This window comes from Takifugu rubripes, chromosome 1 (genome assembly GCF_901000725.2).
Source record: "Takifugu rubripes chromosome 1, fTakRub1.2, whole genome shotgun sequence".
NCBI lineage: Eukaryota > Metazoa > Chordata > Actinopteri > Tetraodontiformes > Tetraodontidae > Takifugu > Takifugu rubripes.
Genome location: NC_042285.1, coordinates 19443914 through 19468295, shown reverse-complemented (window position 1 = coordinate 19468295; position 24382 = coordinate 19443914). Strand labels below are relative to the sequence as shown.

The 24382-nt window shown below is 42.7% G+C and overlaps 2 protein-coding genes across 6 annotated transcripts; one reads left to right on the top strand and one right to left on the bottom strand.

The window, feature by feature from the left end:
• Positions 1-274: 274 nt before the first annotated feature.
• pdk1 (pyruvate dehydrogenase kinase, isozyme 1) lies at positions 275-3833 on the top strand. Its single transcript, XM_003961838.3, has 11 exons — positions 275-700; positions 1091-1232; positions 1317-1388; positions 1466-1650; positions 1872-1961; positions 2031-2108; positions 2194-2270; positions 2340-2438; positions 2513-2623; positions 2700-2813; positions 2904-3833. Exons 1-11 carry the CDS (start codon positions 592-594, stop codon positions 3042-3044), a joined length of 1218 nt encoding a protein of 405 aa, XP_003961887.1. The 5' UTR covers positions 275-591; the 3' UTR covers positions 3045-3833.
• Positions 3834-3947: 114 nt separating this feature from the next.
• Positions 3948-23224, bottom strand: ppp1r9ala (protein phosphatase 1 regulatory subunit 9A-like A). Of its 5 annotated transcripts, none has more exons than XM_011609680.2 (20): positions 23050-23224; positions 20574-22552; positions 12370-12502; positions 11982-12102; positions 11332-11436; positions 10950-11085; positions 10158-10328; positions 9992-10045; positions 9597-9826; positions 9122-9218; positions 8926-9046; positions 8697-8848; positions 8056-8365; positions 7923-7980; positions 7760-7831; positions 7230-7431; positions 6801-6845; positions 5970-6086; positions 4982-5170; positions 3948-4903 (listed from the first exon to the last, which is right to left on the bottom strand). In XM_011609680.2, the coding sequence occupies exons 2-20, from the start codon at positions 22407-22409 to the stop codon at positions 4745-4747; spliced, it is 4308 nt and encodes a 1435-aa protein (XP_011607982.2). In that variant the 5' UTR covers positions 22410-22552; positions 23050-23224; the 3' UTR covers positions 3948-4744. The 5 variants fall into 5 exon arrangements, with proteins under 5 accessions (XP_011607982.2, XP_011607987.2, XP_011608000.2 ...); XM_011609685.2 differs by having other exon boundaries at positions 10158-10316; positions 23050-23223; XM_011609698.2 differs by lacking the exon at positions 6801-6845 and having other exon boundaries at positions 10158-10316; positions 23050-23223.
• Between the last annotated feature and the right edge of the window lie 1158 nt (positions 23225-24382).

Below are 24382 nucleotides of genomic sequence, written 5' to 3'. Positions count from 1 at the left end.
GAAAAGCCAAAATTGGGGGAAAAAACTCCTTTTGACTAGGTCCAAAGAGTACGAGGATTATGAGGAGAAACCGTCATCCTCGTTTTACAGCGGTAGTAAATATCTAAAAGCAACGAAAATGTATAAGTTCGAGAACACTATCCTCAAATAAAATAAAAATATAGTTTTAATTACATCTGGTATGATCATTGAATAACATGCAACAATATAATGTAATTTTACGGTCACATTTTGGAGGACTGCTTTTCGACAGACAAATAGGATTTCTATCTTGGTCGCATTGTGACTCTTTGGATTAGCAAACACAGCCAACTACCTGATTCCCAGGTCCTACCTGATATTACAGTTTCTCTCACTGCAATATGTGCAGCTGATATAGCTGACGTTTTGGATAAACTTATTACATTGGCGCATTGAATATAGAAACAGTTGAATAGCAGAACTTTAAATTCAGAAACGTGTTTCATTAGCTGCGTAATTTAGCATGGAAGCTCGTATAAACAACAACAACAACAATTAGCAAAGCAGAACTGTGGCTTGGTACAGTCCGCGATCAAACGAAGAAAAAATATATTTTAAACTTAAGTCACTATGAGGATTTTAAGGTTTCTCCGGAGCAGCATTTCTGCAGGAAAGGACATAGACTATTATTCCAAATTCTCTCCATCACCTCTTTCAATGAAGCAGTTTCTGGATTTCGGTAAGATGATCCCGCAAACATGCACGCGTTTCTCTTGTGCATTATTGTGACTACTGAACTAAAAACATTTTAGATCTCTGTGCTGGATATGTCAAGGTTTAAATTTCCAATCATACGATGTTGGGAACCAGTGAAATGAAGCCTCTGTAGCCGTGCAGGGTGGCAGAGGTTTGGTGGGGGTAACATGAGCTTTGTTCCCCGGTAGACTGAACTGAAAATGCACCAGCACTATGCAAATATGAAAGGGACGCTGTTACCAATGAATCAATATTCTGCTTCAGCCTGTCTACATAGTTGCAAAACGGAGTAACTACGACGGGCATGATTATTTTCAACAAATAAGAAAACCAGTATGTTGTCACATTTGCCATTCGAATTTCTGCTCCTCAGGTTCAGAAAATGCGTGTGAGAAAACCTCCTTCGCCTTCCTCAGACAGGAGTTGCCCGTGAGGTTGGCCAACATCATGAAAGAGATCAATCTGTTGCCGGACAACTTGCTCAGAACCCCATCTGTCCGCTTGGTTCAGAGCTGGTGTGCATCTGTTTCTTTTCTTTTCCTTATCCGATCGGTTCCCGCCTGTGTGTCAATAAATGCTGGGTTTGTTTCTACATGCAGGTACATGCAAAGTTTTCAGGACATCCTGGAGTTCAGAGACAGAAATGCAGAAGATGAGAAAGTCACACATGAGTCAGTGAACTAAAATGCCACCATTTTATCCTCGCTGTTGTTTGTGGAGTTTACATTTTACTCGTGTCTGGGCTTAGTTTCACAAATGCGGTCATAAAGATCCGAAACCGGCACAACGATGTGATTCCCACCATGGCTCAGGGAGTGGTGGAGTACAAAGAGACATACGGCACAGACCCGGTCGTCAGCCAGAACGTTCAGTACTTCCTGGATCGTTTCTATATGAGCAGGATATCCATCAGGATGTTGCTCAACCAGCACAGTGAGTCGCTTCTCCTCTTTATCGTCATCTCTTTGTGTCCATTATTGATCACTGTTGCTCTTAAATAGTGAACCAGATAACTTTAATCAAACTACTGAGATTTTTTCCCAGCTGTTGATAGTGTCAGATCCTTTTATCTGATTCTGATGGCTGGCTTTTATTGAGTATTTCTCACTATTTCTGTGTGAATTTGTGGTTCGTGCACTGTGGTTTCCTTCCAGCTCTCATCTTTGGTGGGAAGGTGAACCCAGCGCATCCCAAGCAGATCGGCGGTATCGACCCGCACTGTCGCGTCAGCGATGTGGTCAGAGGTTAGAAACGTCCTGTCGTCACAGACGTTTTCATTTGCTTCATCCTGAAATTGATGTTCCTCCTCGCAGATGCCTTTGAAAATGCTCGAAACCTCTGCGACCGCTACTACATGAACTCCCCCGAATTGGTGCTGGAGGAATTCAACGGTGATTTAAAATGAATGCATTTATATCGCCCGGCCTGATTAACTATAGCTGGCGAGGATTTTTAATCGTTTGATTGTCCTGACAGTTGAAGAAAAGGAAAAGCCCATCACAGTGGTCTACGTGCCGTCCCATTTGTACCACATGGTGTTTGAACTCTTCAAGGTGGGATTTGCCTCTCAAACTCTTCATAGCCAAACTCCACAGGCCCAGACATTCACCTTTACCTTTCAGAATGCCATGCGAGCCACCATGGAGCTCTACGGCGACGCCATGGAGTATCCTGCCGTCCACGCGCAGGTGGCTCTGGGGAATGAGGACCTGACTGTGAAGGTGGAGCCAAGTTGTAGCGCGGCAGTCTGAAGGATCGTCTCTGGGTGGTCAGTGTAACGTCTTTCCCTGTGCAGGTGAGCGATCGTGGAGGAGGGGTGCCGCTGCGGAAGATCGACCGGTTGTTTACCTACACATACTCCACAGCTCCCCGGCCCAGCCTGGATGGGTCCCGCGCTGCTCCTCTGGTCAGTGGTCCAGGCGCGCGGCTCGAAGGCAAAAGGAAGCGATTCCTAAACTCAATTCTCCCTCCTGCTTTCCCAGGCTGGCTACGGATACGGCCTCCCCATCTCTCGACTGTACGCGCGCTACTTTCAGGGCGACTTGAAGCTCTACTCCCTGGAGGGTCATGGAACCGATGCAGTGATCTACATCCGGGTGACTGATTTTCTGTTGACACAGGGTCCTCTCTCAGGAGTTAAAGGAGATCTTATACCCGGTTTTAACTTTCATTCCACCCGATTTCAGGCACTGTCCACCGAGTCAATCGAGAGGCTTCCAGTCTACAACAAATCCGCCTGGAAACATTACAAGACTATCCATGAGGCCGATGACTGGTGCGTTCCCAGTAAGGAGCCCAAAGACATGACAACATTTCGCAGTTTCTAGTCCCAAACAGCAGCGTTCTGTAGCAATGTGCAGGACGTTTGTGTCTTTAGCAACAGGATAATACTCTTTGTGGAACAGTTTCCTCCATAATTCCAAATTAATGGTGACACTGGGAAGTAACTTTGGTGAGGGTTCTGAGGCAAATCTTTGATTTGGTCTTTAGAACCAAAAGGTGAGATTTCCCGAGCTCATTTCTGCTCTCTGCTGGACAAACTGAAGGCACAAACGAACCTTCTGCAACACCTACAGACTTCAGACAGATTCTTTCTTGCCAAGTTAATGATTTTATGCTTTTAGTACCGGTAATGTTTCCTTTACTGTGAACTCCGATTTGTGTTACTGGTGATTTTATTTTAATTTTTTTTAACCCTTTGAGCTTGAATTGTTAGTTTGCACTCTTGGTGAGCAACAGTTACATTACTAATGGAATCCTAGATTACACAGTGGAATTATTTAGCTTTAAATGCTTCAAAGTTTCCTGAAGCTCTGGCCTGCATGGGCTTAAACCTTTAGTTGCTTTCAAAACTCACATTTCAAATAAGCTATTGTACATCTGACAGAAAAATCCTTTTTGACCAGGTGGCACTAAAGCTGTTTTGTGTGCTGCAGCATAAGCTTGAGTATATGGTTATACTCTAGGACATATTTAAAAAACAACGTAACATTAAAATCTATCAATTTGTTTACCTCTTCAGGGAACTTTAAAGGAACTATTTGTGCAATAATATTTTTTAAAAGGTTCCTGTGTCCAGAACAGAGAGCAGTTGTTAATAAACCCTTTAAAAAGAGGAGTCATTGCTTCAATCAGCACGTCACCGGTAACTGATGCATAATAACATTCAATTCTGGTTCCGTTTTGCTGTGTAACAGGTGAAAAGAATTCACGCACACAGACGGCAAAAAGACGCTAAGTTAAAATTAGTTTATTGATGTTCGTGTACCAAAGGTTCTGACTGGGGCAGTGCATGGAGGCGTGGTGAGGAAAGAAGTTCGCCAGGTTGGATTCCAGCAACTAATCAGTCAGTCACGCGTCCAGATGCTGCGTCAGTCCTGGTCACAGACACGCCCACCATCCTCGGGCGTGTTGAGCTGCACACAGACCGCACGCACTACACCGAAGCAGCAGCATTCACCTCGACCACTCGTTCAATTGTTGCTTTTCATTGGCAAAAATGGCTGCCTGGCTATTCTACTTAGTAGAAAAAAATCTGAGTATAAAATGAACAATGGTATTTCATAAAAAAGGCAGTTAATAGGCACATGTATAAGGCTTCTTTATACATTTAAACCTTGTCATTCACTGAAGCTTAAAAGACAAATATAGTGCTTTAATCTGTACAATAACTTTATGGGGGAAACAGGCAATTTATACTAGCAAAATATAAAATGCTAATTAAGCAGTATACATTTGACTTCCATAGGTAAATGTGTGCTCTACATTAGATCTGGAAACATACGTTATATTAATAGCGTCTACCTTTTAGTGGTAAAAGAAAAAGTTAAGATTCCTTTTTGGTCACATACCACACCACTGTTCGACATTCGCACTGTTTAAGTTAAAACATTAGGATCTGGAACGTGTTAAAACATTTTAGATACATTGGTGGCAATCCTGTTCTCAGCATTTGTGCCTGTTGACTTTAACGTCCTGGCCTCAGAAGTATAGATAAAAAGATTATTGCCTGAATTCATGGGGTCCCTCAGCAGACAGAGTCGGTGCTGAGCGGTAGTCTGCCGCTGCGTCGACCCTCCTTCTCCTTTTTCTCTCTCTGTTTCTCCAGCTTTTCCTGAGCCTTCCGCAGGTCCTTCAGCTTCTTCTTGATGGTTGACCGGTCACTCTGGCTCGAAACGCCGAGGGCCTGAAGAGCAATGTGAGAAGGATTTAGGAGGAATTTCTAAATGTATCCAGCAGAAGACCAGTTTGACTAGTAGCTCACCTTTAACTTGTCACTGTCCAGATGTAAGAGCTGCTGACCGTCCACGGCCTTTGCTGTGAATTCTTGAGTGTACTGGTCCATATTCATGCCCATCAGCCAGTGACAGACCTGCTGATTGGTCCACTCAGACACAGGCCGGTTCTGCCACTGATAATCTTTTCCTGAAGCGACAGGTTCATCATCCAATGTCTGCAGATACACAAACAACACAGTGAGTTCAAAAGGAAATCTGAAGAAGATTCCAACACTTCAGGGACAATTTGTTTCAATCATAATTCATAAAGGATAAAAATCCATAGTAAATAAGTAAAAAAAAAACAAAAAATTTACACTTACTAAAATACTTACTAAGAAAACAATCAAAAACCAACAAGTAATTTAAGCTTGGAATTTGGCCAAACTGCCTTAAAACAGACAAACGGAGAATAATATACCGCAGTCTGCCACCAGGGGGCAAAGAACGTTCAAGATATCTGTGGATATCTGGTCATTTTATGAAAGATGGACATTTTTCAAAAACAAATTCCAATGTAAAAGTTATCCAACTATAAATGAGCAATGACAGCAAAATTCCAACATTCTCACAGGGCAGGCGTGCGTGTACGTGTGTGTTTCAGAAACAGCCAAAACACTCTAATATGAGGGAAAACAGACTGGCACACCACTGAGCAGCAGCAGAGCAGCCAACGTCACTTTGTGGTCTGCCAAAGCTTGTAAAGGACACGAAGCGCTGCTCCAATGAAGGGCAGAGTACAAACTGTTAAATTCACAAAGGCTAAGCCACAAGACGTCTTTCCATACAAAACAGCTTCAAATACAAACACACACATGCATCTTTCTTCTACATCCTCAGCATTCAAAAATCTCAGCAAGGAAAGGGGGACGACTCAAGGAGCATGCTTGAGAACATCCCTTTTCAGCTGCTCTGGGGATGGGGGCGTCCTGCAGCAGCCTTAGTGATGAATGCGCAACAAGGGAGAGCACTCACCTCGCAGGAAGAGAAGATTAAAGTGTGTGAGCGCCCAGACAGATTGGGTTCAGCGACTAACCCAGAGATGTCTGAACTGGGGCTGGCTGGATTAGAATCATCTATGAAAGAAAAACTCTGGAACAAGTGGAAACAAGGAATGCATTTACCAAAAACAACACATGACCAAACAGCAGTGGAGAAACAAACACTACGGGTGTGCAGGGTGAGCGCGGTGCCCTCTCCCATTATTACTGAGCAATGATTAAAGCTTGGCCTGGTTACTAAGGGTGAAGGTGAGAAAAACTAAAACCAGTCCACCACCAAACTACAACCACTAACACAAATGCTTCTAGTGAGAGAGGTGGTTCCACCTGGGAAGCCCATATATATTCTACGTATTGGGTTTTGTACACCACATATGGGACAAATGCAATTGTACAGTGGCTTGTTTTTCTAGACAAACGAGGATCTGATTTAAATACCTGTCCACAGCACCAGCCTGTTGCACCAGTTATGTGCAAAAATCATCAGTTGTGCTTAAAAACAGGTTGCCTACGTTAGATAGCAGCAGTTAGTAAAGCACAAATGTCACATCAAACTTGATTTAACCGGTGCAACAAGGCTGAGGAACTAGTTTTAGATTCAGCCAAACAAGCCACTGGCCTCTGAGGGGTGAAGTTAGGGGCAGTTGTTCTAACATTATCACGCACCCACAACCAGAAATAAAGAGGTAATTATTGATAGGTTGTGTGGAGGAGAGATATTACAAAAATCACGAGACTGTTTGTTAGTACCGCTCTAAGGTGCACTCTAAAAATCACAGGTATGATAGAAATGGATATACTGTACCAAATCTAATGAACGACTGAATAAAGACGACCAGGAGAGATTCGTCTGTTTAAAGGAAACATGCTTCAGTGAGATCACCCATTTCCAAAAACACTGATAAAATCTACCACAGTGCACAAAACCTGTTCTCTCTGTGTGCACGTGAACAATCATCCTCTTATCCCTGAAAAGCCACCAAATCTTAATCCTGAAAGCGATTTATCTGTCACTTGTATCTAGTTACAGAGACCTTTGCATGCTGTAATGGTACCTGGAATAATTTCTTATTAATTTATGCTTTTTGTGAAATAATCATGATGAAATTAAATATTACGCTCTCGACAAACTGGGGAATCTCTCCAACCTCTGCAGTGTTAATAAATAATATCTGAGTTTGTGTCACTAAAAATGATATTTTCTCTTTGGTAAAATTCAGAGCAACATTCCTACTTTAGTCCTGCGGTCCTGGCTCTGCTCGCTGCTGGTCTCAGTGGCAGCGTAGGGCAGGCTGCTGCTGGAAGACGATGGCTCCCTCTCTTTGTCCCTGTCTTTGTCTCCAAACCAGGAGAAGGGCATGCAAGTCGGGATGGATGTCATTGAATCGGCTGGAGAGATGTTCCCACCAGACTCCTCCAGCAACTCTGCTGACCCCCTAACAATGCAAATAACACACTTAACCAGAAAACACACAATTGATCCACCTTCTGATCAGGGTCACGGTAGTTGTTCAGGACCAGAATACACTCTGGACAGGTAAGAAGTCCTTCACACACACCTTTCACTCACACTCACATCTGGGAACTTCCAATCAAACTAATGTGCATGTTTTTGGACTCTGGAAGGAAACTGGAGTCTCTTGACAACTCCAAAACACTGCTACAACATAACAGTTAAAGAATGTCCTTGTCAATAAATCCAATACCCACAAATATGTTCGATAATATTCAAAATAATCAGAGTTACACAGACGTTTGAATTACCTGCTGTCCAAAGACGCTCTCATGGCCTCCTTGTCGTATTTTTTTCCTTTGCCACCTGACTTCCTAAGGCCCCTGTTGATTACCGTTACCATATTTCTGTTAGTGCAAGAACGGCTATGACTCAAACACAAACAGCGGTGACCAATACATAAAGTGGCATTACCCAAAGTCTGGAAATCGCCTTTTCGATTTTCCTGCTGGTGAGCACTCATTTGGCTCCTCTGAAATAAAACAGCAATCATCAGTAACACTGCAGGAACATCAGCTCTGTATTTGCCATATTGTGCCTTACAGACCTTTGACCTCCTTGCCCTTGCCTTTGGACTCCCTCTTCTTTGCAGTACGCATAAATCCCGAAGTGGAATTTGGTGACATAGCCTCTTTTGGAGATACCAGTGGGCTTCCACTACTCTCAATACTTTCTCCCAATGAGGCTGATGGGCTACTGGAGAGCTCTGCCTTACCCCGAAATCCATCTCTGTTCTCTCCCGGATCATCTTTTTGTCCATTTCCAGGAAAGCAAACGGGCACAGGGAGGGAAAGGCTCTCTTGGATGGACCTCCTCCTCCTCCTGGGAGATTCCTGCTCCTCCTCCTCTTCAGGTTCCTGCAGGAACAAAACGAATAATATGTAAAGACAATACTAGGAAGATGGGATAGTAGCTATTTATATAACAGCCATTCCTCATATTTAATTGGCTGATATTTGAAGGACATGTGCAATAAACATTTGTAACATTATTTTTCTACAAAATTTTAGAAGGATCAGTTAAAAACCTCAGCACGCTGAAGACAAAATGTATGTTAAGGTTGCATCCCATGCTTAGAATGACTTCAGTCAACAATTGATTAACCCCCAAAACTACATCTGTTGATTGACTTTCAAAGTAGTCCTGTGGTTTACTGTAGAATGTTTGGTCACTCATTTCCTGGCCCACCTTAGAGGGACTTGAAGTCACTGCAAGATTCTCCTTCAGTTTGGTGCGTGATGGAGGCTGACGTTTGGCTTTCTGAGCCAACAGGCCTTTTGCTTTGTGAGCACTGGTGTCCAAGCGCACGGTTTCGGGGACCACCTCGGTCCAATCTTGGTCTACACATGAGAGGATAATTGTTTTACAGGTCACATTTACATCAGAGTCACAGGTGTGCACACGAAAGCCTTCATACCAGATAGTGAGTCAAAGGATTGTGCATTCGTAACCGAGTCTTGGTTACTTAATTTCTCATCTACTAGTAGGTCCTGACCAGACTGGACCTCTGCAGTTACTCTGGACTCCAACAACGACATCTGCAGACACAAGACATGCTCCCTTTAGTCTTTAGCAAGCCTGATTTATGTTCATGCATGTTATTTTCCCCTTACTTTGTGCTCCAAGTTCTCCAGTTGCTGCTTGTACCACTTGTCTTTTTCATCTACAATCTTTTTCAGCTCCTCCTCCTTCTTCACAAAGTCTATCTCTCTGGGGAGAAAACAAGGAAATGTGAATTCCCAGCAATCTACAGCAGGTGAACTAGTATTAAAGGAAGTATACAGTCGCACTGCCTAGACTGATGGAACAAAAATAAAGTAGCCCAAATCCTGAGACATTTTTGACATGTTTAAAGAAAATTGCATCAACAAGTTCTTCACATATACATTTTTAAAGAATGCAACAGACATGCAGCTCCAGCAACCTTGACCACTGACAACTAAAGGCTTATCAGTTAATCCTAAAGTTATTCAGCATATTTTAATACACTGTATGAAGAATTTCTATCCAAGTATTCCTGATCATAACAGCATTACAGCTGAAATGTGTTGATGTGATATTTAATTATTGATATGAACAACAACTCACTTCTGCTGGTAGTCCTTGAGCAGTTTCTTGGCTTTGTTATACTTCTTGTCCAGTGTCTCGTGCTGGGCCTGAGTCTCCGCTAACTGCTCATTCACACTCTTGCACAGTTCCTGGGCCTCCATCCAGTAGCTCTCCAACTTCAGGATTTGCTCACTGTTGTCCTGGATCTTTTGCTCTAGAGCAGACTCCCTGGCTTCCCACAGCAGTTTGTCCTCCTCAGATACTCTCAGCTGCACAGAGACGGTGGCACATTACTGCCTGCACTAAACTCACACATACTGGACTTGGCTTACAGGTGTTTTGTTCTTCAGCTGTATTAAACAACATAAACTTGAAATTTCATGTTTCATGACGTTAAAATTGTTCACTTCATACATATTCAGTACAACTCATACCTTCTCCTGTAGCTGATTTATTTCAGCAGTGGCCACATTGTGCTTAAGCTGCAGCTAAGACAAAACAATGAAAACGTATTATTACTGCGCTTGAGATTAATCAAAACAAAGAGTCTGATTTTCATTGTAAATCACATATGTCTAAAATGGTTGGTGACAAAAATACCTCCTTAAATTTAAAGGCCATCTGAGAGCTGTCCATGTTGGTTGGCATGAACAAAGCTTCGACATCAGGCAGGTCAAACACTTCTGTGTTCCGCCCTGGAGAAAAGTTGGAGCCCAGAATTTCCTCCTCTGCTCCGTCTTCCTCCTCATACCGCTCATCCTGAATAGGACACTACATGTTGTATTATATTGCCAAAATGAACACACCCTCCTGCTTCAAGAACGTGCTCAGCGTGTGTCAACAACACTCCCTGGGGAGCAGTTAACTACAGCCTGCAAAGAACATCATAAAATTGCAACATCATAAGCAAACACGGGTGGGCAACTTCAGGGAAGCTTGAGTTTGGTTACAGTACTGCGAGAGAGAAATGTTCATTTGTAAAGAAGACTTATCACCAGCTACAGAGATGAAAAACACTGCATAAAGACAAATCTGCTGCCGCCTCCAGACTTTTCCTCTTACAGTAATGTCTACATAGCTCTTTTTTTTATGAAAATGGCTGCCTGTACTTCAGAAAACAAACATTTCACAACTCCAGAGGGCAGACAGTGATCGAATAAACACCCACAGCAGAATGGTGATGCATGACTTACTCATCCTGTGACTAATTCCAGTAAAAATGACTGGGATTGCACTGGAATCGACAAAGGGGCTTTTAGCAGTCGTTTGTGCTTATTTTAAATGAATGGTTCACAAACTAGAACTGATTTTAAAATTGGGAACTTTGAAGATTGTCTCTTAAAATCTGTATATTTCATTTGCTGACCTGAACATGGCATTAAGATGACTCACCTCCTCTGTCGAGTGCTCATAGTGGTCATCAAGGTGTTGCTGTCGCTGCTGCTGTTTTTTCTCCTGCTCAAGCGTCTCACTTATGAGACGGGCAACCTCGCTCTGAGTCCCTGGCCTCTCTCGTCCAATCAAGAATCTAGATATTTGGTTTAGAATGCAGTATGTTAAATTCCAGTGCAGTCTCTTTAAATGTATGAAGAAACATCGGTCCATTTCACGATAGTGTTTGGATTATTTATCTTTATTTGATAAATCAGTGACTTGTTTGTGAATTTTTCTGACTAAAAGAAATAGGATAAATGAGACACTGTGTTTTAAAAGAGAATCTCTTGACTGCAGCTTTTAATGGCTCAGTAAAATGCAAAAGGGACTTTAGACTGACCCCACTGTGCCCTTGGTGTTCTTCAGCACTGTAGCAGCAAACAGCTGAGTGACACCCACCAGGCTGATACCATCCACCTCCACAATCTGGTCATTCACTTGTATGCTGGAGATAACGAGGACAAGTAGACATCCATATGGATTCAAACACAGGCTTCAGCACCATAGTAAAGGCAAACAGTAGCCTAAACCAGAAGCAGTTAATGAAACTAATGTAAAAATTCCTGGAAACAGATGTAGTTATTTTCTTTATTCAGCAGATGGACGTTTGGGTCCATATGTAACTGGGCCCTGGGGGAACGAGGCATTCCCTGCATGCAAAGTTAAAAACTGTTGAAGTGCACGCTAAAGTACAAACCTGTCGGTATCTGTTGACATGACACCGACATAAAAACTTTGATTTACATAAATGTCAGGCAAAGTCCTAAACCACCAGGAACCAATTGTTTACACATTACCTATATAATTACTGTGTAAAATAAACACAAAAATGGTAATAATTATAAGACTGGCACGGTGCTTTAGTTGCACACTATGGTAAAAGTGGAGAAAAGGTACCAAATGTTACAACTGTGCAACCAGTATAAAGATCCACATTTATCAAAGGCAGTATTGGGCTGAGCATAAAAAGATTCTTGAATGTAAACTCACCGGCCATCATGCTCAGCAGCTCCTCCCTCTGTTATAGTTTTTACAAAAATGCCCAGTTTCTCCAGACCCTGATCAGCTCCCACACCCATTCCTATTATACTAATGCCAAGTCCATTATCTCCTGTAGGAAGAGAAGGTGCCTGTTTAAAATGCTCATTAGAAAAAACAGCAAAATTACAAGCTTATACCCTTACTGAAAACCCATACAATATATCCTTTAAAGGCACTCACACCGTCCTTTATAATCAAGTCTATCTAAAAAAGTCTATCCAACATTCATCTCACGTCACGAAAAAGCTGCAAAGTAAACCGTTTTATCCTTGTCGGGTTGTAAATTTTGCACTTAAGTGTGAATATATTCCACTAGCAACAGGAGTGCTAATGTCACCTTTTTCAATCTCAACAGGGAAGACATCCATCTTCTCAACTCTCTTCTCCAACTCATATTCTGCAGATGCTGAAACTGGATCCACGTCATCATTGCGCCGATCATATTCTTCATTGGAGAAGGTGCTGAAGACCTGTGGTGATCAAAGGCACAGTTTTAGGACCACTGTCTTTGCCCTTAGAAGGAAAACGATCACCAGTATCACTGATGGTAGAGGACCTCCACAGATGTCAACATATTTATCACCATGGCAGGCAAATATTGGGCAACATTTCCATGTAAGAAATAAACACAAGGAACAAAGAAAGACTCACAGGATTTATGGGGACTACTGTGACACTCCACAACAGCTGCAGAAAAGCTTTTTTTTTTTTTTTTAAACAATAATTGAATCTACCAATCTCCTCTATTAATCTTCTGAAGCTGGGGTTCTCAGTCGGTGAGGACAAACCCTGTACAGTGGGACCTCTACTTACGAAATTAATTGGTTCCGGAAGTTGTTTCATAACCTGAAAATTACGTAAGTAGAGACGTGTTTTCCATGTAAATGCCCTAATCCGTTCCAAGCCCCCAAAAATTCGGACATAATTTTTTTTATAAATCATAAAAATGCATCAAAACATGTAACAAATACATGTTACAATTAGATTACCGCACAATAAATGTAGGAATTCAGTGCAAGGCTTCTCCAGGAACAAAATGAACTTTATTACAGGCTAATCTTACATTAGCCGTCATTACTAGCAACGAACGTTAACACTTGTGGTAACACCGCCATCTAATGGACAAACATTCGAACACCCACAATAAATAAAAGTTAAACGAAGGCGACGCTAGGATACACACAAACTTGTACAGATTGACGTCCCTCCTAGCCAATGGGATTACAGGAAGATGCTAGGTGATAGCCAATGGCAGAGCAGCTACAAGCAAGTTTGCGTTCGCTAAACTCCGCGAGCTGCGAGTAGCAGCAGTAGCGTATTTTTGACCTTCGTATCCTGAAATTTCTTTCATAACGAGGAAATATTTTCCCGTTGAGACGCTTCGTAACCTGAAAATTCCGCTAGAGACGTTCGTAAGTAGAGGTCCCACTGTATTCTCAACCCTTGTGGATCCCGTGTACAGATATTTGAATGCTTTTGATCAAACTCCTGCTCTTCATGATGATCAAACCTTCCAAAATTGCTGAGTATTTAAGCAAACTCTGCAAGTTACAGAACACGTCCAACCACAGGGGCTGCCGCCGGGGTCTGGCATTAAACAGAACATAAACAGTGTCGAAAGTAGGGCACAGCTGGGGAGAGCCGGGCAGCAGAAAGTGACAAGTGTTCACACCAACACCGTAAAATAACACCTTCGTTTCAGGGAATGTCGACAAAATAATAAATGCCAATAACATACACACAGAGTACAAATATAAATACTATGTAAACATGATTATTGCCTTAATGATGTAGCTGCAGTCTGAAAGATCCTAATATATCACCAGATTAATAAATATTAAACTTAACTCGGGGTATAAAATTGAATTGCGCTACCTCCTTCCCTATAAAACACAAAATTGGTTAAAGTGATACAATAATATCCAGACTAGTGGGCAAAAGTAAAACTGTTTAATAAAAACAACTCCAGGAAAAGAAGTTTAGGGTTATTTACCATGGTGATGGATCAACAACACAGCTAAGCTCAACCAAATTTCTGAAAACCTGATCCCTGGACAGAACTGATTGGCTTAGCGACTTGAGAATTAATCTTGCAGAGCTACCATCAGCACATTTAACACTAAAGGCATGAGAAGGCAGCATGAGAAGGCAGCATGAGAAGGCGGCCTGAGAAGGCGGCATGAGAAGGCGGCCTGAGAAGGCGGCATGAGAATGCGGCATGAGAAGGCGGCATGAGAAGGCGGCATGAGAAGGCAGCCTGAGAAGGCAGCCTGAGAAGGCAGCATGAGAAGGCAGCATGAGAAGGCAGCATGAAAAGGCAGCCTGAGAAGGCGGCATGAGAAGGCGGCATGAGAATGCGGCATGAGTGCTATGAGAAGACAAACAAGAAACACCTTCTTCACACATGCCAAACCAAACTCTGCCTGGAGACTCAGGCTTAAATTGTGTTGTTAACTTTGCTGGCCAAGTATCTTTTTGGTTAGACTAAGCATCGGTGGCTAACTTTAAGCCTTTAATGCCTCAGCAGGCTCATTGTCTCAATAACTGTTCATTATTTTACCTGCCCCGAAGCCACACGATCCAGGACCAAAATCTGCCTCCCCTTCCTTGTCTACACTGCTCGTTTACACGTGTTCTCTCATTAAACTAAAACAGACTGATTCATTACAGGTTATTCTTATTGTCATTACTATTAAGATTCTTCACCCACCCAATTAAATCTTGAATCATCTAAATCTTATCAGTTCATTCTTGTGTCGCACACCTTTGTTTCACCTCTGAAGAAATCCCTTAAAAATAACAAGAAATTCCCAAGATGTGACAGTTGGACAGGGAAAGTAGCAGTTGTTACATTTCTGAAGCCAATGTGGAAGCAACAAAGTCAAATCTGCATTTTAAAAGCAGACTTCCTGTCACCTGTATATTTGCTGTAGCCACAGAAACTTTACAGTATAGTTCTGGGAACTCTTCTAAATCACTAGGGACTGACTGGGGAAAGAGTGGCCATTAGATTAAAACCAGGCCCCCGGGTTGACTGGTTCATGCACACAGGCACCACCTGGGAGCTCATGTCTGATTAAAGGGATGGACCTTACATGGGTCAATAACATTGGTCGTCATGTTAATTTGGGTGGAGTAGGAACGATATTGGTGGCATCAGCAATACGAATGCGAGCACCACGTGTGAACACAGAGACACAATTCTACTTTATTTTATATTTGAATGAATGGAAAATGAATGGGAGATTACTTTATCCCTCTTCCTTTTCAAGAATTTGCCTGAATCTGCCAGGGTCCGTTCTGCAAGTATATTTATACATACATTCCAAATGATTTGCAAAAAATAAATGAACTTTTGGGGATTACATGACTGATTTAGCATTATGCCGATTAGCCAAATTTAAACCAAGATCTTGCATGTCTAGACATGCACACTCATTCACAAACATTCCCACTGTCTTTACATCTACTCCTGTTTATATAGTGTTTGGATGGCACCCAAATCTGTGCAGATAAAAAGCTCCCAGGATGAGTAACAGAGCTCCGCATTCAAAGAGAATCACTCCCGAATACTTCTGCTGTACAGTATCCTGCTGGCTTTGACACACATTTATCCACGAAGAATCAAGTAGTCATCATAGACACATGTGCTCGATGGGAACGCTCTAAATCTGCCTCTCTTCTCTAACCTCCCTTTAGAAAAATGAGTGATTACACTCCTGTTGACGATTATACACACCGCTGTAATTTTCTGCTACAGAGAAGAATGCTATTCATGGGGCCCCAGCAGGACGTCTGCTTTTCAATCACTCCTTTCTAATACTTTAGAAAACAGAATCTCTTCATTTCAGAGCTGCAACCATGTCCTGCACTACAAACACTATTTCTGCCAATCATGAGTGGCATCTTGTTGTCGAGGAATACTTGTAATAAGCCAGTTACTCCTCATAACACTTTGGATTGCCACCAGGTCTGAATTTCCGGTTGCCATGGGCTTCCATGTTTTGGGAAACAGTATTTAATTCTTTGCACAACGCTAACATTCTGCCGCTGCTTTGCTGTTGTGGGGCACTAGACTGTCATTAAACCCGCGCTTGCAGCTCCACTTTCTCCCGGTCTGTAGTAAGTGCCGGCCTCTCATCCGTCCTTGACAACGACTCGCTACATGTGCACGAGTATCTGCACCCAAACTGAACCCCTCCTTCATCCCCCGCTCCGCAACAGAATACCAATGTGGGAAATGAATCAGCAGCTGCGTGGAAAAGCAAACCAAGGAAATGTCTTGCCAGTGAGAAATGAGAGACCGCTGGATTAGGGCGTTCATACCATGAGCAGCTACGTACAAAGACAAAAAATTAAAATAAACACTGTCTGAGTGAATGGGGTGGGGCTGGCAAAGATGCTGCATGTACCCATTAACCAATACACCATAATCTACGGCAGAAATCAGTGGATGTAATTAAATTTATAATAAAATAATTGTTCTACTGCAAATGTAAAAGGGTTGTTTATCTGCAATCATATTACATAACAATTCATCTCTGGGTTCATAAATCTTGTGTTTAATGTGCCCCAGTGAGAATACCGGATTAGTATTCTGCCCCAGTTTGTCAACCCCGTCCCAGGTGGCCTGAGTGAAGACAAACTCTACAAGGGGAGGTCCTGTCAGCCTGAATAAGGGTGGAGTGTAGTCAGACTCAATTTTCTGGACAACTCATCTCGTTAAGGAAATGGAAAGAATAACACCATGTTCTTGGTTGGCTGATTCTGCCACAGCCAAAATATGCACTATAGCCTTCTGGATTCGCCCTAATTCCATTAAACAGAGAAAGGAGAGAATTCTGTCCTGCTGTAGGCTTTAGCCTTAATGTTTCATCTCCTGCAAAATCAGCTTTGGCTTCTATGAGGTGAAAAAGAAGCGACACATTTAAGTCATTACACAGGAATCTAACGCGAGGGGAACAGAGCCCCACATTCCAATAATACACACAAACTTCATAAGACTGTTCACTTTCCAGCACTTAACTCGAAGCTAACAGGCTGGAGAAATAACTCAAATCACCACTTGTTTTGTTTTATCCTGGCAGCAAGGGGTTTAAGAGTGGACCTCTGCCGCACCAACATTGGAAAAGAAAGACTGTAATTCATGTAAAAGAATGATGGAAATGTTCCCACAGAGATCAGAGATTTATTAATTTCTTTCTTTGATTTACTGAGCTGTATTATAAGTTGATGCACGAAGCATGCCAAACCAAATTACCCTATAAAAGTCCTGATTTTTCGACATTTGGCTGGAAGTAGCTGGATGAATCTCAACAACACATCCTGCCTTTTAATCCTCGTGTCTTTTGGAAAGCTCCTAAAAGTTTAAAGAGTCGGGAGTGTGGATGCCTAGTAACATATCCTCTGCTAAATAAATCAAAATAAAGCTGTAATGACTGCAGATACTGTAAAACACATGAAACGTGTACGTACGATGAACAGATCCGGGGCAGCGCGGACGCCAAAGGCTCCAACTGCAATGACTACAGCCATAAATGAGTTGTCAGCATATTCAGACTGTCTGGCTATAAGTTGTGTTAAATATTACGCTTCTGTTTGAATGTACAGCGGCTGAACCTGAATGGAAATACAGGATTACTCTCACTAACAAAGAACCACAAAGCCTCTGGCTTCAGCGTCTAGACTCGCTTAGCCAACTCTACATTTACGGCGGTGCATCCTGCTTTTCCTGAAAACTGAAAGGAAACTGGTTACAGACATAAAGGTGTTTTACAGCCGGAAGGCAGCAAAACTGATATTTATGCACATAATCAACAATGCTTACAGAATAAAGCTGTATTTAGCACAAGTGGGCAGTAATTTACCACGCTCTAACCAATTCTTAACCCTACCTGTGTGTTTGCAGGAAGGACGGTGTTCTGTTGCTAGACTCCTGCAGAGGTTGAGCAAGGCAGCAACAGCAAAGCCTCATTTCAGACATCTTTTGTCATGGTTCTGACCACGAGCGCTTTGATGCCGTCATACACAACACCGCACACAACAGAGTCTCTATAGATCTTACGCAACTGCCCCGAAAATACCTCCACTCTTTGTTCTCCAGCAGATAACACACCTAGTACAGAAAATCACTGAATAAGACTTGGCTGACGGTGAATCTGTCTATGAAAGCCTGGGTTATGAAAGGCTTGCAAATGCTGCGTGCAGGCAGCAACAAAACAGGCTATACGGTGAATAGCATATCAGATTTATACAGAACAATCCTTTACATAACATCTGGACTATTTGTAATGCAGATGCAAACATTAATTGCCCTGTGTATTAGTTAAAGTATAGAGATAACGCTTCAACACCGGGTTAACAGATTTAAACTGTATAAACTCCAAGTTCAGTCTTGCTAACTGCCTCTATGTTAGTCAGTTCTGAGGAAAGTGATCTACTTCACCAGGAAAGCCTTTGTGATCTCCTACATGATAGCTTGGGTTACATAGGAATTTAATCCTTTTGTGAACAAGACACACAAACCACTTCCTCCTTCCCAGTTAACCATTGCTCAGGGAATCCCAGCACCAGCTCTAAGCTGCAGACTGTGGAGAATAAGAGCGACCTGGCTTTTGTTAATCAGCCACAGGTAGAAAGGTTTAGCCATGTGTGTGACTGAACTGGAATGCCATTTGAGCTTGACCTCATGATTTTAATCCAAGCACGCCATCTCTTATTCCACCTTTTATCCACTGTGTGCAAACCTTTAATTCATTTTTTATAAAAACTGGACTAAACCTATTTAAGGATCGGTTGAAGTTTTTGGAAAGTATCAAAAACTTCTGCGTCTATTAACTATGGGAATTCAAAGAAAACCCAAGAGAAAAAAGTAGGATTGATCCAGGATGTTTCTACGGGTCAGGACACACACTTCCCACTGGGCTGCACAGCTCCATGATAGCTGCTGCTGCAGGTGTCAGCTAGACCTGCTGAGTTTGTCTCTTTCACGACATGACAAGAACAGAGCCAACACTGACCCGTGCCAGGACGTCGCCACTTTATTAGGCACCATTCAGCATTAAAGCAGCAAGCTAACCGGCCCCAGAGCCAAAATCAACCCATCAGGCAACATTAAAATGTGTGAACAAAACAAAATAGCATCTTTTCCTCAAGGATTGATAAATGCTCACCACTTGTTCAAGTAAGAAAAAAAAAAACACATGAAAAACTTTGGTGACTGACCAGTTATTGTGCTGGTTCAAGAAATGTTCATAATTTTAGTAAAGGCAACAATAATGTAATTACTGCAACATCAGTTAGTACGTTTATACAAGTTCATCAACAAACATATTTTTACATGAAGTTACTTGAGGAGAAATTGAGCTCTATTTATCCATGTCGTGGTCCTATTTTGGGTGGAGTACACACAATGTTTCTGTCCCCTCACTCCAGGTCAGTTCCTAGTCCCCTCTCCCAGGACCCCCTGCCAGGATGACTGGGATTGGGGGACATTCACACCATGAAATAACAAGGCATTCTGAGGCCTGGAAAAACAGTGAGCTCTCATCAGACTATATGGAATGTACTATAGTTTAGAATTTTCCAGGCTTTAGCAAATATGTTGTTCAGCTGTTGTGGTGGAACATATGATAGCAGATATCACTCCCACTTCCACCACACCCCTCACAAATGGAGCAACTAGCAGTCTGGAAATGACAAATAACTGGCAATATTTACTCAGTGCTACAAATGCTAATAGAATGCTAAAACTCAACTATAATGTTATTCATCTACAATTACAAAGTTATTCAACCTTGGTACAAAAGTTGTTTTCTGTGGTTATACAATATTTTTTATATGTGATTCTGGTGAAAATAGCAAAGAAGCAAAGAAGAGATTGTGATGTAACGTCAACCAATCCAACAAAATCTATTCCTATTTGCTTTCATTTAAAAAAATACGTCATGTTAGAAGAAGGTAATGTTTGTGCCTGACGCATAGACAGATGTTAGTTGCACCAAATGTGGAAGAAATATGATGCCATTAAATCAGGCTAATACTGTACTGGCTTCTGTTTGACGTTATCTATTAGAACGATGCCTTGTTTATCTATTAGAACGATGCCTTGTTTATCTATTAGAACGATGCCTTGTTTATCTATTAGAACGATGCCTTGTTTATCTATTAGAACGATGCCTTGTTTATCTATTAGAACGATGCCTTGTTTCTGAAGTCGTGGGCTTCTGCGAAATCTCATCAGTATTTCTAAATTACTGCAAATAAAAATGTCACTTCACAATGCCAATATTCTTCTCTCTATCGTGGCTTATCTTTCTGCTAATGGGCTGAAAACTGCAGGGCACTTTCAGAACTCTGGTCTGGTTGATGACACAGAGCAGCGACTGTGACGTCAGCTGAAGCGCTCATTCTCAGACCCCACTAATTTGTCCTTTGTCTGCAGGGAAACAGCCGAGTTACACGATTTTGCTGAACAAGTATGAGCAGAGCTATTTTAAAGTGAGCTGCAGAAGTTCAGATATAAAAATAACTTGGACTTACTATGATTGGGTCTGTGGAGAACTTGATTTTCCTCTTTTTGGGAGGCTCCTCCTCATCTGAAAGACCAGGTAGCTCATAGCAGATGTCATTTTCCCTATATAATTGATCTTCCTCTTCCTCCTCCTCCTCTTCCCTGAGGACCTGGTCTACATCCTTGTCATCCACAAATGCTGCATTCTCAATACCATACACTACTGGTGAGGCTCTATCCAAGATGCTCTGGTCCACATGTTCTTCAAGCTCACCCTCCTCCTCTCCCATGTCCTCATCGTCCTCGAGACGTCTGCCACCATCTGAAACGTCTTCCCTTTTCTCCCTGTTCAGTATGATGTGCTCCATGTCGTCCAGAAGGTTACCTTCACCTGCAGCGTCTGCCATTCTTTGGGCCTCTTTTACGGCATCATGTCCAGCACCAGAGTTCAGTTTTTCTGATTGAACGGTTCTTTTTACATTGATAGGAGTTTCAAAAACACCACCGTTAATGTTTTCATCCTCATTCTCTTCGCTCTCCGAGGACTCATTCTTAACCACGACCAGTTCTGCACGAACCATGCCCACCCCCTTGGGGACCACCGGTGACTCCTGGCTAGGTTGCTTGGCCCTTTTAGACTCCAGTATTGTGCCATCATTACTTTTGGACCTGTCAGGATAATTCCCCATGTTGGTGCTCTGGAGAGGAAGAGGCTGTTTACCATCCTTCGAGGGTGAAGAGTACAGCTTTCCTTCGTCCCCACCGGCAGACATACTCAATCCATCACCGGACGACGCGGAGCGCTTGGAGCCATGACTAACCGGGCTGGTGTTCTCTGGCGAGGCAGATTTGTTCGAAGCCTCGGTTGCCGGCGGAGCAGATTTACCCGCTGCACTATAAACTGGTGAAGACGGTTTAGGTCCTAAACCTGAAGGTTTGTTGACGGCACAGGCTTTCTGGGATATATTTTTATTAGTGGCATTGGTCAATAGTGATGAATTAGTGGCTTCCATGAAAGGAGGAGATGTTTTATGAAGGCTTTCCCTTGTTGGAGAGGTAGGCAGTAAACGTTCTGTGCTACTAGGTTGTGTTGCAGACACCATTTCTCCTTTCGTAGCTGCCGTGCTGGTGTCTTCCGATTCATTATCTGGCATATAGTTCCCCAGCCTTTTAGACATTGGTCCTGCATTTAGCGACGCTTTGGTGGCATTTCTCTTCTCCCCATCAGCCTTTTCACCCAGTCGACTTTCAGCTGCTGTTGGCGTTGGCTCTGAAGCTAGAGTGGTTTCAGACGAGCCGGACACCCTTCTTGTGCTTTTCCCCTCATCAGAAGCACTTCCGAGGGACAAACGAGTAACTACTCTGTTTGAAGACTGTTTTTCAGTGGCAGGCTGCTCTTTGATGCCTCTTTCAAAGAGTTTTCTGGTCACAGAAAACTTCTCTGCCAAAGCCACTTTGTCAATCTCTGCATCTTCCCCTTTGGGTGTTTTATCTAAGTTTTGTGATTCCGGGCTCGCGGTACTGTTGAAGTTACCTCTGTGCGTGTTTACTGGGAATTGCACTTTTGTCGGAGACACTTGAGGTGCATCACACTTGGTAGCCACTTTAATTTCCTGGCAATCCTGTTGCTGACCATCCATCTGTAAGAATATGTTCTTTATCTTGTTCACTCTGGTACCAAAAGGCCTTCCCCTCGAATCCTCCCGGGTGTCATTGGACCCATTTGCATAGGCTTTGGTAGCACCCTCGGATTTTTGCCCGTCAAAGGAGCACTTAATGGCATGGAAATCAGTCTTGTAGGCATTCCTGTGAGGGGACGCGCTCCTCAGGTTCCTCTCTCCTCCCTTGCTTTCTGCTTTGATCATTTTTGTTTACAAACGTAGTCCAATTAGAAGAACGGTCGGAGAGACTGGCGCAGATAGTTCGTCAGCAATAATCGGTTTTACGCATGAGCTCGATTAGGCTTCTTCGAAGTGTTGTGAAAACTAAACACTCACGCAGACGTTATCTAAAAAAAAAAAAAAAAAAAAAGAAAGAAAGAGACGTTCAAACAAGGTTCAGGGTGAGTGATGTAAGCATTTCAAACAAGTTAATAGATATTAAGATCATCCTAAGCATGAATCAAATTGGACTACAATCAAAAGCTGCCAGGATGTTAAAACATGAAACCACTTTAACTTTATATGGTTAAAAGTTTGGCTCAAGTTCCGAAAGACTGCCATAGTGGCGTTGGCTAGCTTTAGAGCAAATATGCAAGTAATTTAACTTCGACTGCTCGTTGTGCGTAGCGAATAAAGCCTCGCTGTTGAAGACATTCTACGACACATAAAAAGACAAAAGCATAGTTTAGCATTCAGGACCTGAACTTTACCACACCGCCGACGTTGGACTCTCTGTCTTTGCGACTCATTGTGGCATTTCAAGTACGATCCGGTAAAAAGAAAAAACAGCGCTGTCTGCGCACACAGAGGCGCAGAAAAGTGCACAACTTTGTAAGAGCCTCACCTCCGAGGCGCTCCATTGTCTTCCGCACCGAATTGTCGCCCAACAGCTCGACTTCGCCCTATGAAACTTGGCCCTTCTTTCCGCTCAGCGCCATCGTTCTCCCAGCTCCAGCGGCGTTGTCCTGCCTCTTTCTTCCACTTCCAGACCTGTCGCGGGCTGCGCGCGCACCCTGGCGCCGCGAGAGCACAGAGAAATGAGGGCGCGCGCACATTCCAGGGCCGTCACCGTCGCGTGGAGCCGACCGCTCCGATCCGCCCCCGGGGGGCGGCGCGATCCGCCCACCGGACCCAGCAGACGGAGCAGGGCGCGGGGGCACCTTCACGATCTGCTGGATTAAATCTTTAAACATGTTGCTTGGAGACAGTAATTCATCCTAAAACAAATGTTTGTACTTACTAATAAATTTGCCCTCAATTTAAATGGGCCTTCAAGATAAACCCTATAGCTGTCTTCCATTTCCCGAGGAGGCGTTTGGGGATTTTTCCCTTAATGTGTGCATTTTAATTATTTATATTCCGATTACCTAATAAAGAGAAGTCATTGAACACACGAGGATCCATTTCGTGTTCTGATTGCCAGGCACATTTAAAATCAGGCCTGGTCTCCAGAGTCAGGGTACCTCGGTATGTTCTGCTGGTGTCCAGCATGAGAAATTATAATCTGACTTTCTCGATGAGTACAAACACATGACATGAGTGCTGTAAACATCTTAATCTCAATGGTTTGGTGGATGATGGGTTTGATTATTGATGTTGCAGATTGTAGTTACAGGCAGAGGGCTAATTATTGATGAGTGTGATTCACACTGCGGCAGGAGGCCTCAGCAGATGGTGCTTTAGCTAGTAGGTCTATCAGTTGCCTAAAGTCTAATCCCATCTACATTTTTAACTGCCCAAAACATGAAATATTAAACCCTCCAAACAGACTCTGAGAAATACTATGAAGCCAATCTCTCATTTTAGGCACTTTTTTTGTATCCATTGAGAGGTCCGTAAAAGAAAAAGAGCTATTTCCTCTGCTTCTATCTATCTGCCTCCGCATTCCATTGAGACTCAATTATCTGATATGCGAAGTTTTATTTAGCTTTGTGTGCCTCCTTTGTGCATTTTATTTGGCTTTTGTGTGATCTCTTTGCAGATTTAAGTTTTCCAACGTGTTTTATTTCAATGGTTTGACCGCTGACCTCTGGAAATTGGACTGGGAGTTTAAGATTTACAGCTCAGAGACAGAAGTTTTAAGAGGCCTCTGCTCTAAAACCTCTTTTCATCTTTTCGGTCTCAAAAAGTTTATGTAATAAAAAACAGACAGATCTAGTTGAAGGGGTCGACTACAG